The 18,999-nt window shown below is 48.3% G+C and overlaps 1 protein-coding gene across 10 annotated transcripts in view; it reads left to right on the top strand.

The window, feature by feature from the left end:
* The window catches only part of tnrc18 (trinucleotide repeat containing 18), a 198,495-nt gene that overhangs the window by 80,644 nt on the left and 98,852 nt on the right, over positions 1-18,999 (top strand). For 9 of the 10 annotated variants that reach the window (XM_086000340.1, XM_086000338.1, XM_086000339.1 and 6 more), the window contains exon 3: positions 3,313-3,489. The exons of the other annotated variant lie outside the window; for it this stretch is intronic. In XM_086000340.1, coding sequence (XP_085856466.1) covers positions 3,313-3,489 — 177 coding nt within the window. The remainder of the gene's footprint in view (positions 1-3,312; positions 3,490-18,999) is intronic. 10 annotated transcript variants of the gene reach the window in all.

Here is an 18,999-nt window from a genome sequence, read left to right as displayed (position 1 = left end):
TGTACAGGGCATTTTACTTACCACTGGTAAAAGGGAAGGGAGAGGGTGTAGGAATCTCACTATATTTGCAACATAATGCTCTTTATGTTAAGTCCGTGAAGAACATAAGAATGGTAGCAGCAGAGTTAAAATACTTTTAACAAAAGCACCAGCTTGCCCATTCAATCCAACAGGATGTGACTAACACAGTGTAAACTTCACTAACTCCGAATGCATCCAAACTAGAACCTTGCTTTCTATGGGACGGTGCAGGATACCTTGCAATTCAAGCTGGCTTTGATTTTCTTTTATGGCTATTGCCTGTATCTGAGTTCGTAATACAAGGGCTGCAAGTCGCCTCAACGTTCTGTTCGGGAACCGTGGTGCACGTACAGCTTAACCCTGTCTTAGAGTCTTGTGGTGAACTCACCCAGGTTTGCTTCCCATTAAAGCCGAACCCGGGAGTGAAAGCAGCAGTGTTTAAGGAAGTAGCCAGTCTATGAGTAAAACACGTTGGTTTTAACATTGCCTTTTTGTATCTGAGCTGCTGTGATGTCGTGGCCTTCGACTCCCACAGGACATTTTGTGCAAAGCAGATTTTTTGGGCCTAACATTTGCACGAAAGCTTGTTTTCCTGCATTACTAACCTTGCAGGAGCACACTCATCCCAGCCTTTCACATTGCCCCATCACCTGCAATTTTGTGTGTGGTATTTGTAGCCCAGATTAAATTGTTTGTTGTACCAGATGCTGTTTAGTGAAGAAAGAACTTGCATTTATATAGCACCCCAGGACATCCCACAGCGCTTTATAGCCAATTAAGTACTTTTGAAGTGTAGTCACTGTTGTAGTACAGGCAGGCAATTTGTACACAGCAAGCTCCCACAAATAGCAATGAGATCATGATCAGATAATCTGTTTTAGTGAGGTCAGTTGAGGAATAAATATTGTCCAGCACATCAGGGAGAATGCCCCTGCTCTTCTTTGAAATAGTGCCATTGGATCTCAGTTTAACATCTCCTCTGAAAGATGACACCTCAGACAGTGCAATACTGAGGGAGTGTCACCTAGATTTTTGTGCTCAACTCCCTGGAGTGGGGCTTGAGCCCACAACCTTCTAACTCGGAGGCAAGAGCACTACTCACTGAGCCAAGGCTTGTATATGTGTGTGGCCCACCTATAAAAGATGGGTCGTTGTACATTTTGTTTTTTCAACTGTGCACAGTTTTGGCCTCCTTATCTAAGGAAGGATATACTTGCCTTGGAGGCGGTGCAACAAAGGTTCACTAGATTGATTCCTGGGATGAGAGGGTTGTCCCACGATGGAGTTTAGAAGAATGAGAGGTGATCTCATTGAGACATAAAAGATTCTGAAGGGGATTGACAGGGTAGATGCTGAGAGGTTGTTTCCCCGGGCTGGAGTGTCTAGAACTAGGGTGCATAGTCTCAGGATAAGGGCTCGGCCATTTAAGACTGAGATGAGGAGGAATTTCTTCACTCAGAGGGTTGTGAATCTTTGAAATTCTCTGCCCCAGAGGGCTGTGGAGGCTGAGTCTTTGAGTATATTCAAGACTGAGAGATAGATTTTTGGGCTCCAGGGGAATCGAGGGATATGGAAATCGGGCGGGAAAGTGGAGGGCAGGAAAGTGGAGTTGAGGTTGATGATCAGCCATGACCTTATTGAATAGCGGAGCAGGCTCGAGGGGCCATATGGCCCACTCCTGCTCTTATTTCTTATGTTCTTAACTGATCAACAAGGGTTTAGCAGCAGTAAAGTACGTCGATGTATCCTGCATCTTACTGCGATGTAATGTAACCGGACGAACCTATATTCTAATTCTAGTGGCAGTCATGGACTCAAAGAGTTATCCTTTGTGGACTTCAGCATATAGCTTTGCCATATTACTGCTGCGGCCTCTGTTTACCTCATCAAACCTTCCACTCTTTACGGTTTTAATAAATGCACAGCATCTTATCCGATCTGGGCAAGGCCACTGGTTTGTTGTTTTCACTGGAAAATGGACGGAATTGCAGAACTTAATCCCTGAGGCACCATTAGAGATCCCCGGAATCCGAGCTAATAAAGGTGGAATTTGTGACTTATTCAGTCACCGTAAAGCATGGCCTCTGATTACTGTGCAATCAAAACTAGTTAAGAAGGGAAGGCATTTATCTCATTTATGGCTAGGAATGAGAGGGAGAAAATTTACATTTTAATAAAGGTGGAATATTGCTGCTTGTAAGATGCGTAGTATGTTTTATCTTCAATTTCTGCAGAGAAAATAGATTGCAACCTAACTTGATTTTTAAATAAATACATACAGTACCTAATGTAGGATTCTCTGAACATGCACTGGGGATTAGAATAGTTGGGACAGACCCTGATCTCCCCAACAATGTAACTGTGTCTCCCACGTTCCACGCTACGTAAACTTGAGGTCATCCAAAACTCGGCTGCCCGTGTCCTAACTCGCACCAAGTCCCGTTCGCCCATCTCCCCTGTGCTCGCTGAACTACATTGGCTCCCGGTTAAGCAGCACCTCGATTTCAAAATTCTCATCCTTGTTTTCAAATCCCTCCATGGCCTCGCCCCTTCCTATCTCTGTAATCTCCTTCAGCCCCACAACACTCGAGATATCTGCGCTCCTCTAATCCTGCCCTTTTGAGCATCCCCGATTTTAATCACTCCACCATTGGTGGCCGTGCCTTCTGTTGCCTCGGCCCTAAGCTCTGGAATTCCCTGCCTAAACCTGTCCGCCTCGCTGCCTCTCTTTCGTCCTTTAAGACGCTCCTTAAAACCTACCTCTTTGACCAAGCTTTTAATCACCTGCCCTAATTTCTCCTTATGTGGCTCGGTGTCAAATTTCTTTGTCTTAAAATACTCCCGTGCAGCCCCTTGGGACGTTTTACTACGTTAAAGACGCTACATAAATGCAAGTTGTTGTTGTGTTGTTGCCCCTGAATGTACACTTGCGTTGAATGCTATCAAATTACAGTCTAGCACAGACTGTGAAGTGCACTGTAGGTGTCAGCTATCAGGACAGGGATTGGAACTGGCACTGTTTTTAAGTCCAGCCTCATTTCAATCCATTAGCTCAGAAGGTGGTTTTGAAAAGGCATTGCGAAGGTGGGAGGTTTAACTCTACAATAATGTACAGTAAGGCTAAACGTTATACTGCTTGCTTTTGCTGTGTTTTAAATGCAGAATTGAATTGAGTGTAAGTAGGGCATTTTTTTTTTTTTGCATTGTAGAGTGGTTAATACTGTGGACAATAATCTAGCAGATCCTGACTGTACTGTCTCTCCCCCCTTCCCCTCCCTCTCCCCACATCAGGTGACGCCTACCCCGGTGGCTCAACTCCTTTTCTTGGGGGTTTCGTCGCTAGTGGCCTAGGGACCTCGACTGCACCTCATGGAACCCCTGCTCCTTTGCCCTCTGACCCTTCCTTCCGTGGACCCAACCCCACAAATATCCAGATGGCACAGCTCTGGGTCGCACACCCTCATGAAGGTAATAAAATAAAAACATTCTCAACCGCAACTCGCTTCTTGGGGGGGGGGTTTACAGCTAAGTCTGCTGTCAGGGTGAACAACGGGCTTAGGAATCAGCAGTTACATGTGTTGCAAAGTTTATGGCGAAGGGATCTAGAAAACAGAAAGCGGTAATATCCGAGCGACTTGGATGTAAATTGTCCACTCGAAGCATCTGGAATTGGTCATCGCACGATAGGCCATGGTCAGTTGTGACTTTGTTCGCTCACCAACACACAATCATGTACTGTTGCCCAATCACCTGGCAAACAAAGAGTGATGTCATTGGCTCAGCAATCACGACATCCTATCAGTTGGCAGGGAGCAGCTTGTGTGCTTGTTGCCTCCACTGTTTGTAACTAACTGTGTCGCAAATCTTGATGTTTCCACTCTTCTAAACTGTAACATTGTTCCTGTTTGTTAAAGGTCTGGATCATAGCCTCACTTTTTTTTAAAGTTTGTGTTACGTGGAGAGACTAGAGATTGTTCTCCTTAGAGCAGAGAAGGTTAAGGGGAGATTTAATGGAGGTGTTCAAGATGATGAAGGGTTTTGATAGAGTAAATAGGGAGAAACTGTCTCCACTGGCTTGGGGTCGATAACCAGAGGACAGTCGATTTAAGATCATTGGGAAAAGAACCAGAGGGGAGATTTTTTATTACGCAGTAAGTTGTTATGTTCTGGAATGCACTGCCTGAAAGGGCGGTGGAAGCAGATTCAATAGTAACTTTCAAAAGGGAATTGGATATATACTTGAAAAGGAAAAATAATGGCAGGGCTATGGGAAAGAGCAGGGGCGTGGGACAAATTGGAGAGCTCTTTCAAAGAGCCAGCACATTTAGGATGGCCCGAATGGCCTCCTTCTGTGCTTTAAGATTCTACGGTGCAGGTAAAGCGAGAGGGCGGGGGAACGCAGGAAGAGGCGGCATCAGAGAAACTGACTAGGACTAGTATTTCGGACTTCAGATTGGTGAAAAGGGGTGACGAAATTAAGAGTTTCTGCATTTCCCCAATTTCAATCTGGAGAAAATCCTTTTGTCACTGAATTCTGAGTGCTCTGCCCTTCCCCCACCCACACCCGTGACTAAAATGACGAGGTGGGAGGAGGTTTAAGTCAGCATTACCCCTTTCCCAGCATGGCTGCCTTTTACAATGTTATTTTTCTACTGCCGTGGCAAAGGGTCTTGCTCCTCGGCCAGCCACCAGTAGACAGAGGTCGCCGGTCATCTCACGCTGCCTTTATTTACCCTTGCGCTCATTGCCAAGGGTTGCCAACCCCTCCAGGATTGCCCTGGAGCCTCCAGGAATTCAAGATTAATCTCCTGGTCAGTGCTGTGAGCAACCCGCGAGGAAGGAAAAAAATCATAGGGGCATTAAAAAAATTACCTGCTTTCCCCCCCCCATTTTCTTTATACACTTTTGTTTATTTATTCTAAAAATATTGGGGTTGACATAAGAAAGTCTGTTTGACTGGGCGGGGCGGTTGGAGGCGGGTGATCAGGTGACGACAGCTCCAGGAATACTGCCGACCGGAGTTGGCAACCCTGTCATTACTGCCGACAGCAGCCCGTGACTTAGCAAAGGTCCACCTGAACTCCACGCTCCCCCTCCAGGCAATACTGTTGCATTCCGCTGTATAAATATGCCATCACACCCGTGAAACCGACCTGAAATTGACATGCAGCAGAGGAAGCTGCCAATTTAAGCAATGATTTGCGTTGCATTAAGTAACCTGTGGGCACGTCACTAAATTTTCGCTGCGTTCTAAAATGTTTACAATTTTTATGCACCCTCTTGATGATACGTCTGTACATTTAAAAACGATATGTACCTAGGGAATTCTAAAGCCCGCTGGAAAGGACGCTAGGCATGCTATCTATATATATAAATCAGTACTTCTGTCATTCTGTCTGTCTATCTGTCTATCTGTCTGTCATCGCGTGTGCTTATGGGTATGCACTCGAAAGTTACAGGGCGTACCTACGCGCGCGTTACCTCCAAAGAAAGCTTACACTTCCGAGACGGTTTTAAGCGTATTTACGTTTCGGCCGGGCTAAAATTGCGCCCGCGGTATCCCAAAAACCTTCAACATTCCGCTCATTAGCATCTCATTATCCGCTCATTAGCGACAGAGTGACCTCGAGCTCGACCAATCGTACGCCGGGTTGCTGGCGTGTGCCGCCGGGCCAATCGGTGCGTGTGTGGCCAGGCTTTATCGTTCTGAACCGAGGTGAGTCGCCGCCATCTTGATTCCAAACTTTTCCTTTCTTTTTCCCGCTTTCTGCGTCTTAAAAAAAAATGTTGCTTTTAAAACACATATTGTTTTAAAAAAAAATGATTTAGAAAGTAATTAACTTATCTAATCTCATTAATTTTCCTACCTTTCCCCGTTTTTCCAGGTAGGCCTAGAAGCCTCGGCGTCTCCTCCGCACCCACGCCTGAGCTAGGCACCTCCCGGCCCCACTCGAAGGCTGGAGGGCCGAGCCTCAGCCCAGCGCCGCTAGGGTGCGCACGCAGCAGGAGCTGAGACGCGCTGTCTCTCTCTGGCTGGCCGGGGAGCGGGGCTTGCTGAACGTCCAGCGTTACCCTGGCAACCGGGCCCACGTCTCCCACAGCCGCAATCGGCGGTCTTCACCTCGGGGGGCGGGGGGGGGGGCGGGGGGCGGGGGGCGGGGGGGGCGGGGGGCGGGGGGGGGCGCGACCCTGGGGGGGGGGGGGCGCGAACCTGGGGTGGGGGGCCGCGCGCGCAGCAGCAGCAGCTGAGACGCGGCGTCTCTCTCTCTCTGGCTTGGTCAGCGTCACAGTTACCCTGGCAACCGGGCCCGCCGGCCGAGAGAGACGCCGCGTCTCAGCTCCTGCTGCGCGCGCAATCAGCGGTCTTCACCTCGGGGGGGGGGCGACCCTCGGGGGGCGGGGGGCGCGCGCAATCGGCGGTCTTCACCTCGGGGGGCGACCCTCGGGAGGGGCGCCCCCCGCCCTCCCTCCACTCCCTTTTCCCCCCCGCCCTGCCCCCTCCCTTCCCCCCCTGCCCTCCCCCTCCTTCCTCTCCCCCCGCCCTCCCTTCCCCGCCCTCCCCCTCCCTCCCTTCCCCGCCCTCCCCCTCCCTTCCCCTCCCCCCCGCCCTCCCTCCCCCCCCGCCCTCCCTTCCCCGCCCTCCCTTCCCCCCCTCCCTTCCCCCCCTCCCTTCCTCCCCTCTCCCCTCCCCCCTCCCTTCCCCGCCCTCCCCCTCCCCTCCCCCCCGCCCTCCCTTCCCCGCCCTCCCCCTCCCCCTCCCCTCCCCCTCCCCCTCCCCTCCCCCCTCCCCTCCCTCCCCTCCCCTCCCTCCCCCCCTCCCCCTCCCCTCCCTCCCCCCCTCCCCCTCCCCTCCCTCCCCCCCTCCCCCTCCCTCCCCCCTCTCTTCCCCCCAGTCACTCTCTCTCTTCCCCCCAGTCGCTCTCTCTCTTCCCCCCGTCGCTCTCTCTCTTCCCCCCAGTCACTCTCTCTCTTCCCCCCAGTCGCTCTCTCTCTTCCCCCCAGTTGCTCTCTCTTCCCCCAGTCGCTCTCTCTCTCTCTTCCAACAACAACATTCCCTCGAAAAAGCCTCGGCACCGCCGGGCACTTCAGCTAGTTCTATATAAAACCCAGTCACAGTAATTGGCACATTGCATTTCCTCACGCTGATTGTTCTCTTGTACAGAGCGGTACCAGGCATTTCTGGTTTGTAACTACCTCCTTGACCAAGCTATTAGTCACCTGTCCCAACATGGCCTTCTTGTGGCTTGGTGTCAGCTTGCCTACCTTAAAGGCACTGTAGAAATGCAAGTTGTCTTTGTAACAGGAAGTGGGCTGATGGAGTGATTAGCCTCCTGGATCTGGCCCCCCCCCCCCCCCCCACCTCTTTTGCTAGTCAACGCATTTCAGAAGTTCAGGTTGGAGCAGATCGACTGCACCCAGCAGCAGAAACTCAACCCCGCAGGCAAAGCCCGGATGGCTGAGTGGAGCTTTTCCCCTCGGGTTGGTCCCTTTGGCTTATCCCTGGCTGATCCAGGGCCTCACCCTGGCTGAAAGCTCCCAAATATGACAACCGCTCCTCTCTTGTGCCTATTTTAGCTGACCGATAAGAGTGATCCTGGGTTGTCCCAGTGCCATCAACAGGAAAACAGATCTACAATGGCCACTCGTGAGGAGGCACAACTAACATAATAATCCCGACATAAAGTCTAATTTAAACAAGAGGCAAACTTGTAAGTCAAAATCATAATCTTGTTATCCGTGTCTACCCTCTATACCCTGTGGTGCCCACCAGTCGCGGAAGGCCCCAAGCGTACCGGTGGACACCTCTTCATTCCCACCCGGGCACGGACAACACCTTTGAAGAGAGGTGGGCAACCAGAGCGACCCTCCCCGCAGACCGTGCTCATCCTGGACCTATGTATAGCCATCTTTGCCAGGCTCATGAGCAGGCCCACAAGAAGGCCCTCCTCCTACCTGCCCGCTCCCCTCCACACCAGGTGGCCAAAGATCAGGAGCGTAGGTTTTAAAGTTGGGATTGTATTTACATTTAAATTCAACGGCCCTGTGCCTTCAATCCCCAAAACCCACCAGTTGGTGTCCTTCTAGGTGGTGGAGGTCGCTGGTTTGGGAGGTGCTGCCAAAGAAACCTTGGCGAGTTGCTGCCGTGCATCTTGTAGATTGTACACACTAGAGCTAAGAGTACATCGGTTTTGGATGTTTAAACCAGTCGATGGGGTGCCGATCAAACGGTTTGTCCTGGATGGTGTCGAGCTTCTTGAGTGTTGTTGGAGCTGCACTCATCCAGGCAAGTGGAGAGTATTCCATCACACTCCAGACTTGTGTCTTGGATATAGTAGAGAAGCTTTGGGAAGTCAGGAGGTGAGCCACTCTCCGCAGAATACCCAGCCTCTGTTCTAACGAAAATCCAAATAATAGATGTAGAGAAGATGCTTCCACTTGTGGGGAGTCCAAAACTAGGGGCCATAGGTATAAGATAGTCACCAATAAATCCAATAAGGGTTCAGGAGAAACTTCTTTACCCAAAGAATGGTGAGAATGTGGAACTTGCTACCGAATGGAGTAGTTGAGGCAAATAGCAGTGATGTATTTCAGGGGAAGCTAGATATGTACACGAGGGAGAAAGGAATATAAGGATATGCTGAAGGGTGAGATGAAGTAGAGTGGGAGAAGGCTTGTGTGGAGCATAAACACTGGCGTAGCCCAGGTGGGCCGAATAGCCTGTTTCTGTGCTGTATATTCTATGTATGATTTTCTTTAAATCGCTGAACATGTACAAAATTCTAAACATTTCCGTAGCCCCTCCCTAGATTCTGTTTTTGTTTTCCCTTTGAAGACACTTGACAGTGGCCCCACAAGGAGGGAGTGACTAGGCTGGGATTATTTCAGTAGGAATCCTGTTCATGCCTGTTGGAGCACTCCCAACATCTGAGAGCTTTGGGAGTGAATCCTACCGTTGTGGTCAACACTGAATTTAATTCCACTGGGTCATTTAGTTTTTCAAAATCAGACTGTGAATCCAGTCCCCCTTTTGCAATACTAAACATCATATTAATCACTCAAACTATCCTTTTTTTTAACCCAGCTAATTAGTTGGCTGTGGAATGCAGTTAGAGCAAGAGCTGAGATGAGCCACTGAAGGGTTAATAAAACAGTCGCAATAACTGAAAAGGCCTTGTTTTCGCAGTGCTGATGCCATGCGCTCAAGCCAAGCCCAGCCTTTCCCTGCTTTGTCGAGTTTACATTACCATTCAAAATAAAAAAACATAGGTGCGGCTGGCAAATGGTGAATCAGTGCAAATCCAGGCCAAGCTTTCTGTTCTTCATCAATGACTCATGCAGTTATTGTAATGAATGCCATTTTTCTGTTCAAACACAATCCATCCAACTACGAAGCGGTCTAAAAATGGAATTAACCCCTTCGTGTCCACACTGTTGAATGCAGGATTCCACTGTGTTCTCCTTTCCACAAGTCATGTATTTAAGTAGCGAGCGGACATTGTGGTTATTGGTGTTTTTAGGTGTTGTTAGTGTTAGCGCTGTACACCTCGATTTATGGCGTGCGACTGTTAATAACTTTATAAAACAAATTATGGTTTAGACCACTGATTTTAGATGTAGTAGGTGGCTGCTTAATTAGAAGTACGGGTAATTGGAGCGCCATTGATTCTGGAACTCTGTGATTCCGACTGCTGAAGAGAGAGTATCTGAAAGGACCAGGGCTGCTGAACCTGACTGGGACCATTCGAGGACTTGTGTCGGGCTGTGGCTCAGAGCTTTTAGGGCAGCGCTCGGTTACTCAATTGAACAATTGGCGTCTTTTCGGAAATCGGAACTCTTTGGCTTGTTGCCGGCGAGCCACTGTGAACCCAGTCATAGCGCAGTTGCCTTTGGCTATTGGGGGGCCTGTTTTACAGGGCACCAGGGACAGGAGAGTGCCAACTGAATCAACCTAGAAGCGTAGCTTGGGTCTTTTGCTTTTTATTAGCTTGGCAGTCAACCTGTGCATTGGCTGAAAACACAGCTAAGTACACCAAGTGGGCTTCACGCGATGTGATAATAATAGATTACTGTGAACACATTACAACTGCCAGTCGCATTTTATAATGAAAACCGTCTAAGGAACACAGTAGTGCTCTGGCACTAGAACCGGAATTTATTTTTTTTACAACTCACCACAAAAAATATGAAGTGATGTTGTAAGGAGACCAGCTCCTTTTTCCGTTCCGCTGCTCCTTTCCTGAAGGCGCTGACTCATGCCAGAGTACGGTTTCATCAGCAGCTTCCATTGCCCAATAGCTCATCCAAGTTGGCAGCGGGGACAGTAAGAGTCGCCATGGCGCACATCTATTGGGGGGGGGTGGTGTTCAGCACAGCCACGCCCGATTCTGTTCTCATCCGACGTTCACGAGCGTCCCTTTCTAGCAGGAATCGCTGGCTAGTAATTAGGAAATGACATCCTCTATAATGCAACTCTTCCTCCTCGTCCATCTCGACCTCTTTGCAGTCTTTGACACAATCAACCACTGCATCCTCCTCCAATGCCTCTCCTCCGTTTTCTAGTTGGGTGGGACTGCCCTTGCTCACTTTCACTCTCACCTATCCAGTCACCTCCATCTTCAGACGGTCATCTCTTCCCGCCCCTGCACCGTTAGCTCTGGAGTCACCCAAGAAGCTACCCTTGGCCCCCTCCTCTTCTTCACTGGCATGCACAGCCCCTTGGTGACATCATCCGAAGTCACGGTGTCAGGTACCACATGTGCGCTGATGACACCCAGCTCTGCCGCTCCACCACCTCCCTCCACTGTCTGTGTCGTCAGCCGACTTGTCCACCATCCAATCCTGGATGAGCCGCAGTTTCCTCCAGTCAGGCATTGGGAAGACCGAAGCCATCGTCTTTGGCCCCCACTGCAGACTCCATACCCTCGCCACCTGATTCCAACACCCTCCCTGGCCACCTTCTCAGGTTGAAGCCAATCAGTCGCAAACTCGACGTCCTATTCGACCCTGAGCTGAGCTTCTGACCCCAAATGCTCTCCATCACAAAGTCTCTGCTCCTGCCTCAACCCATCTGCTGCCGAAACCCTCATCCATGCGTTTGCCACCTCCAGACTTGACTTTTCCAATGTTCCACTGGCCGGCCTCCCCACCCATAAACTTCAGCTCATCCAAGAATCCGCCACCCATATCCTAACTCGCACAAAGTCCCGTTCACCCATCACCCCTGTGGCCCGTACATTGGCTCCTGGCCCCACAACACCTCCATAAAAAAATCTCATGCTCCTGTTCAAATCCCTCCATGGCCTCGCCCCTCCCTATCTCTGTAACCTCCTCCAGCCCGACAACCCTCTGAGAACTCTGCATTACTCTAACTGTGGCCTCTTGTGCGTCCCCCGTTCCGTTCACCCCACCATTGGAGGCTGTGTCTTAAACCTATATAGCATCTTTTACAACCTCAGGATGTCCCAAAGCACTTTACAGCCAATGAAGTGTAGTCACTGTTGGAATGTAGGAAAAACAGGTGCCAATTTGCACACAGCAACATCCCACAAACAGAAAGGAGATAATGACTAGATCATCTGTTTTAGTGATGTTGGTTGAGGGATAAATATTGGCCAGGACACCAGGGACAACTCCCCTACTCTTCTTCAAATAGTGCCATGGGATCTTTTATGTACTACTTGAGAGGGCAGACAGGGCCTCGGTTTAACACCTTATCCGTAAGACGGCACCTCCGACAATGCCGCGTGCTCTCTCAGTACTGCACTGGAGTCTCACCCTAGATTATGTACTCCAGTCTCTGGAGTGGGGCTTGAACCTACAACCTTCAGACACAGAGGGGAATGGCTGATGGCACTGTGGCCAATGGCTTGGGTTTCCCATTTAGCAGAGGCTTGAATTGTTGCTTCCTAATTTTTCTTTCAGTCTGAAGATTGTAAAGCCTGAGTAGCCATGAAAAGTCAGCAAAGGAATTTAGGGTGGAGGTAAGCAGAGACAGTCCAAAATGAAGAATATAGCCTAACTTGTCCAATTATTTCCAGAGGGGTTTTTTTTGTTCACAGTAGGTATTATTTGTTGGGAACGCTGGTGTTAACGACCTATGACGTGTCGAGGCCGAGGGGCCAGGGAAAACCAGCTCGTCCTTTTGAGAAGGTGACATTCTTTTGCATCCACTGTAACTTGACTCCTCTGCTGATCCAGTGTGTGTTGTGCCCTCAATTACTACACTGACACACAACATAAAGACGGCCTTTTATATAAATCTTGTGCCGCGTACCTTTAAATGTCCCACTGAGCTACTAATGGAATATGGAAGTGGGGGCAGTCTAGTCCAGTATGGCGTGAAGTATCAGCGCGTTTACATTGTAAAAGGACAGTGGCTCAAATGGAGCCCATGAGCTCTGTGTCCCATTCTTCCCTGTTTATTTTCCTCCCTGTCACCACTCAAGCTCAAGGCCGGAGGCCCGGGGGGGGGGGGGGGCGGGGGGGGGTATGGATCTGCTGCTGGGTGGGTTCGCTTTATATTGAAGAGCGCCACCGATGGTAAAAGTAGTGGGCGTCTGCCATTCACTGCATCAAGGTCCAACCGCCTTGTATCAGCAGTGCAAGGCTCCAGCCCCCTTCTCCACCCCGTGACACTGCAGCAATAACCAGGCTTTTTTGCGTTCTGGCAGCCCTGTCTTAGAAACATGAATCTTCAAAGGGACAAAATGATACATAGGAACAGGAGTGGGCCATTCAGTCACCTCGAGCCTGTTCCACCATTCAGTTAGATCATGGCTGTATCTTAGCTCCACCTGCCCGCCTTGGTTCCATATCCCCTCATACCCTTACCTAGCAAAAATCTATCAATCTCAGTTTTAAAATTTTCAATTGACCCCCTCCCTGAGCTTTTGGGGGGAGAGAGTTCCAGATTTCCATTACCCTTTGTGTGAAAAAGTGCTTCCTGGCGTCATACCCAGAACAGCCTCGCTCTAATTTTAAGGTTATGCCCCTTTTGTTCCGGACTCTTCCACCCCCCACCAGAGGAAATAGTTTCTCCCTATCTACCCTATCAACTCCTTTAAATTTGTTCCTCAAACGTGACTGAATTTTACATTCCAGTCGACATGAAGTGAATTACAAAGAATTTGCCTGAAATGGAGCGACGATAAAACGTGCAAACTACAATGTTTGAGGCAAAGACGGTTTGTAAAATGTTTCCATTGTGCCGCTAGCTGAGATTGCTTCAATGTTTGCTGTTGTATTGTCAGGCTAATTAGGATGTTAATTACTGGCAATGGCCCTTCCACCTTGCTCGTTCCAGTCTTCCTTCTTAAGCTAATGTCATTCAGAGACATGGACTCGAATCTGGCAAGCGTCTGAGGTATATATTCAGTGTTTTGACCTTTTGAACATTGTGGTTTTAATTAGAGGAGGATTCCAGAAAAAGAAAGTTGGCTATAGAGTCGCAATTCACTTGGGATGTCAGCCTCTAAAGAGTGCCCCCTATTGCCGAGACTGTGGCACTTCTGTTTCCAACCAACTTGGAACCAATAAAAATGGCACTAGGTTCCTTGAATGCCACGACTGACATGTTGAACCCCTTCTACAAGGAGGCTACCACTGAGACAGCTGACCAACTTAAAACATGATGCTGTTTCCGTTAGCAACGAAGCACTTTCCTTAAAGGCCGATGGAGAGTGAATTCAGATTTGAGTTGCTGTGACAGCTGTTCTTTATTCCCTCCCTCCCCCAAATCCTCGCCTACAGATTGAGGCTGCCCGAGGGGGAAGTGGGGGAGGGAGGGGCTGGTTTAAAAGGTGTCGCAGAGAGACCCAGAAAGAGAGCGAGGAGACCGCAACCTCCTCTCTCTCTCTCTCTCTCTCTCTCCTCGGGCTTTCTAAGATTTATTCTTCCTCTTGAAGTTTAAATTGAACCTCTAATCCTTTCTGGGCTGGGGAGGGATTTGATGGCTGGCGCACTATACACAGGGGTTGACATAAATGCCCTTCATGCTAAAGTAAACATCGGGAGTAGGAAATTGGGTTTTAATCCTGAGTTTAAGATTGCCCCTTTGGGACCAAAATGATTGTTCTCCAGCTCAGCAAAGCAGATAACCGGAGGACAAATCTGAGAGGAGCCGAATTTATATTCAGCGTGCTCTTTGACCCTTGGAAAATCAGGCAGCTTGGGACATATTTTGCTTTAACCCCTTGCCAGCAGTAAGTTTTGTTTACGACTTTTGACCCTTTCCCACCCACAGCAGCCAAGATACTTGACTTGAATTTCCATCGTAAATAATGGCCCACATGAGTGACGCAGGGATTAAATCAAATGAGCGCACCTGTTTCCGATCGAACCCAGTATGAAAAAATAATTTGTTTTTTTTAACAAAAAGTTGCAGATGTTTCCCACTGCTATTAATAATTGTTTCCATCCCCAGCGAATAGCAGGGCTAGAGTTTTAACAATCTTTATTGCAATATTTTAAATAGCAGTGCCATTAATGTCAATATAAAAGATGAACAGGTTTTAAAATTTGATTTAACGTTTGTGCAAACCGTGCTAATAACTAATAGACACACACACACACACACACACACACAAAAAAATTAACGCATATACTTCAGGTTTGACCCATGAGTTATCAGATCTCACGCTGGGTACCCATTGTGGTGTGGCAGTTGACCTCATCTCCCTGGGTTGTGGAGCGGGCAATCAGCCGGGGTTCTTGCTCCCGATCGCTGTCCAGCCATTCCTGCTGGAAGGAGCGCAGGCACGTTAGCGGGGTCACGCCTGTGGGCCCCCCATGGTCGAATAGCGTGCGCTCAATGTGGAAGCTCACAGGACCACAGCCTCGCACAAGCCAGCGAGGAGGCGAAGAAATAAAATACACACCAGCAGAATCCACCCTATAACATTTTTTTTTCCAAAAGAGAACTTTTTGTTCGTCGTCAGTAATGAGCGCCGAATCCAATTAGACAAACCTAATGTAATTCCTTTTTTGCTATTTTTCTCTATAAAGAAATCGGATTAAAAATGTCACTGATTCTCCAGTGGTCTCCAGTGTGTTACAGTATCTTGTTCAAACAGTGGCCTGGGCAATTGTACGAAAACTAAAAATAACCAATTAGTCTGGTCAGGTGATCAGCAATTCTTTCTTTTTATATAAAAGAAGCAGTTCATTACAGTATGAAATAATAGGGGGAGCTTATTTCTTTTATTAGAGTTCGGCACTGTGGAATTTTTGAAAAAAAAACAGATGAGGTTCTGACCAGAATCAATGGGCTTTTATCAGAATCTTTTGATCTGCAAAAGTCTGGTTTTCCCCCTCGGCCAGTTTTTACGATGATTTCATATATCCACCCATTCCGCTCTTCCATCTCCCTGTGTCGTGCATTGCTCCCTGGTTCAGAGGGAAGCCAGGAGAGCTGAAGTACTTGCAGTAGAAGCCTGGGGCGACTCGCTCTCCCTCCTCAATAAGAAGAAACTTTTTCCACTGGCCAGAGGGTCAGTAAACAGAGGACAAAGATCGAAGACAATTGGCAAAAGAACCATAATGGAGATGAGAAGACATTTTTTTAACACAGCGAGTTGTTATGATCTGGAATGTGCTGACTGAAAGGGTGGTGGAAGCAGATTCAATAGTAACTTTCAAAAGGGAATTGGAGAAATACTTGCATCGAGTTACACAGAATTTACAGCACAGAATCAGGCCATTCGGCCAACTGATCTGTGCCAATGTTTATGCTCCACATGACCCTCCTCCCACCCCTCTTCATCTAATCCTATCAACATATCCTTCTATACCTTTCTCCCTCAAGTACTTATCTAGCTTCCCTTTAAATGCATCTTTTCTTTTATTCGTTTATGGGATGTGGGCGTCGCTGGCAAGGCCAGTATTTATTGCCCATCCCTAATTGCCCTCGAGAAGGTGGTGGTGAGCCGCCTTCTTGAACCGCTGCAGTCTGTGTGGTGAAGGTACTCCCACGGTGCTGTTAGGGAGGGAGTTCCAGGATTTTGACCCAGCGACGATGAAGGATCGGCGATATATACTTATAAGTCAGGATGGTGTGTGACTTGGAGGGGAACTTGGAGGTGGTGGTGTTTCCATGCGCCTGCTGCCCTTCTCCTTCTAGGTGGAAGAGGTCGCGGGTTTGGGAGGTGCTGTTGAAGAAGCCTTGGCGAGTTGCTGCAGTGCATCTTGTAGATGGTACACACTGCAGCCACGGTGCACCAGTGGTGGAGGGAGTGAATGTTTAAGGTGGTGGACGGGGTGCCAATCAAGCGAGCTGCTTTGTCCTGGATCTATTGCTTTTCGCCTCCACTACTCCATGTGGTAGCACGTGCATTGAAAAGGAAACATTTGCAGGGCAATGGAAAAATAGCGTGGGGAGTGGAACTAATTGGAGAGCTCTTTCAAAGAGCTGGCACAGGCACGATGGGCCGAATGGTCTTCTTCTGCGCTCTATGATTCTGCGTGAGGCTGTATCTCACCAAAAAAGCTGTGAGAAAGTGCAGCGATACGTTATTGTAGCCTCACTTAATATATTAAGCAGAAAAAAATTTGCGGGGGCCGATGACACACTGGTCAACGCCTGTGTTTGCAAAGCACTCTCCCAGATGATCAGGCCTCTTTAAATTAGCATTTAATCGGCGGAGCCTTAAAATCATCAGTAAAACTGCAAATTTCATAGTTGCCTTCGTGAGCTGCTGATTTGTGTGACAATGTACAGCACATCTGGCACCGCACAATTTACAACCTGTACTTGGGGATTCAAGCTAATGTCGTGAGAGAAATGGATTTTCTTTTCTGGGAAGTTTTATGTGACCACTGACTGCTAAGTAACCTCTTTAAAAAAAAATAGTAATACGCATGCTAATTTGTACGGCAAAAATTTCCTTTATTAATAGAAGAGTGAACAAGACCGGCTTAGCGTTTCTTTTTTCAGTAGTTGAATCCGACAGCCAAGAGCGGACGCAAGGGCTGCCCCTGTCTCTAAGCAGATGTTACATATTTGATGCCTGTTCTAGTTCCGATGTACAGAGAGCTGTACTTTGCCTGGAGCCGGAGTGGCCGGAACACAGACTAGCAGAGCCCGACAGCGCAGAGCACTTTGGGGAGAAGGGGAGGGTTCAGTTGGTTTTGTCCGAATGATGCCAGGCCGCACAACCCTGAAGCGACCTCAAGCCAGATAAACTTCCCAGATGATTTCGTATTTTGTTTTTTCTTTTTTGTAAAGGGCCGGGCTCATAGTAGAATCTCAGTTGATGGAAATTTTTAGTTCCGGTGATGGAAAGTGCGGTGTGTGTGGAGGAAAATTCTTTGGCAGCCATAGTCCCCAGTTTACTGCGCGGTATTGACAAGAGCATGTTTATTGGGGTATCACATTCCAAGATTGCCAGCTACCTGCTGCACAATGTATATAATCCTATCATGTTCCCTGTAAACTAAACCGTCCTTTTCTGCGTGAGATACCTGATTATACACCGGCCCTCCTTTTGTTGGTCTATGGATCAATTATCAACCCAGTTGCTGACTGGACAATGGGCCTGGCCTCTGCTGGTCATGATGTGCCGTGACATCCTACTCGCAAGAGGCAGTGCGCCCAACTGCAACTTTACTTTGTACCAAATATCAAATGAAGCTGCTCGACGCCCATTCATAGAATGACCCAGCACAGAAGGAGGCCATTCGGCCCATCGTGCCTGTGCCGGCTCTTTGAAAGAGCTCTCCAATGAGTCCCACTCCCCCTGCTCTTTCCCCATAGCCCTGCAGATTTTTCCGTTTCAAATATATATCCAATTCCCTTTTGAAAGTTACTATTGAATCTGCTTCCGCCACCCTTTTTGACTTCTTACATTTGTTCACCCCAGTCCAACACCAGCATCTCCACACCCTTTTTGACAAGGCAGTACATTCCAGATCATAACAACTCGCTGTGTATAAAAACTTCTCATCTCCCGTTTGATTCTTTTGCCAATTGACTTAAAACTGTGCCCCCTGGTTACCGACAGTTCTGTCGGTGGAAACAGCTTCTCCTTATTTACCCTTATCAAAACCCTTCATAATTTTGAACACCTCTATTAAATCGGCCCTTAACCCTCTCTGCTGTAAGGAGAACAGTTCCAGCTTCTCTAGTGTCTCAACATAACTGAAGTCCCTCATCCCTGGTACCATTCTAGTAAATCTCCTCTCCACCCTCTCTAATGCCTTGACATCCATCCTAAAGTGTGATGCCCAGAATTGGACACAATACTCCAGCTGAGGCCTAACCAGTGTTTTATAAAATTCACCCGGTGCACCTGAAAGCTGCCAAGCGGCCTCTGGTTCTCGGAACTGGAACCTGCGAGGGCTCCTGCGGTTTCTCGATCCAAGCTGGTTGGATTCAGCCATCAACCTTGCTTTGGTATTTGGAATCTGCCGAAGGGGCACTGGGATGCTTTCATTTAGTGTGTTGATATTAATGAGCGCGGTAAGGCTGGCTGTTGTTTTTAACCTGTTACTCAGAGATTTTTATTTTTGAAGAGCGAGTGAAGATGGCGCACCAGCAAAAGCCCAACTTGCGCAAACTCTTGTTTGCGAGCCTGTGGTGTATCTCCACGCACTGACGAGATGGATCTTGTAAACCCCTACAAGTAGTTCCACTGAGAACAAAGGCAGGGTCTCTGTTGAGTCTTCCTTGCACGTAGCTTTGGAAATGGGTTGATGTTAAACATTTGCTCTGACCCTTGTTAATACTTATTTAAGCCCAGTGACCCGACCTTTGAACTTTTAGCCTTCTTGTACCCCTCCTTCCAGCATCTGGGCCCCACTGCAGATAGCTCAGTCTATTGGCAGGTCTGACAAAGTGCCTAATTTGTATTACTGAAGAGCTTCATGTTAATGTAATTGTCATGTGCATGGGAAGGGAACAATTTGTGAATTATCTGCTTCATTGATTCGAGTCCCCTCTGCAGTCCCCCCCCAAAAAAAGAAACCCCTCCAATTACCACTGTA

Source organism: Somniosus microcephalus, chromosome 11 (genome assembly GCF_052327205.1).
Source record: "Somniosus microcephalus isolate GS21.2 chromosome 11, FLI_Smic_1.0, whole genome shotgun sequence".
In the NCBI taxonomy this organism is placed as follows: Eukaryota; Metazoa; Chordata; class Chondrichthyes; order Squaliformes; family Somniosidae; genus Somniosus; species Somniosus microcephalus.
The sequence above is the reverse complement of the archived record's forward strand: the minus strand, read 5'-3'. Positions and strand labels throughout refer to the sequence as shown.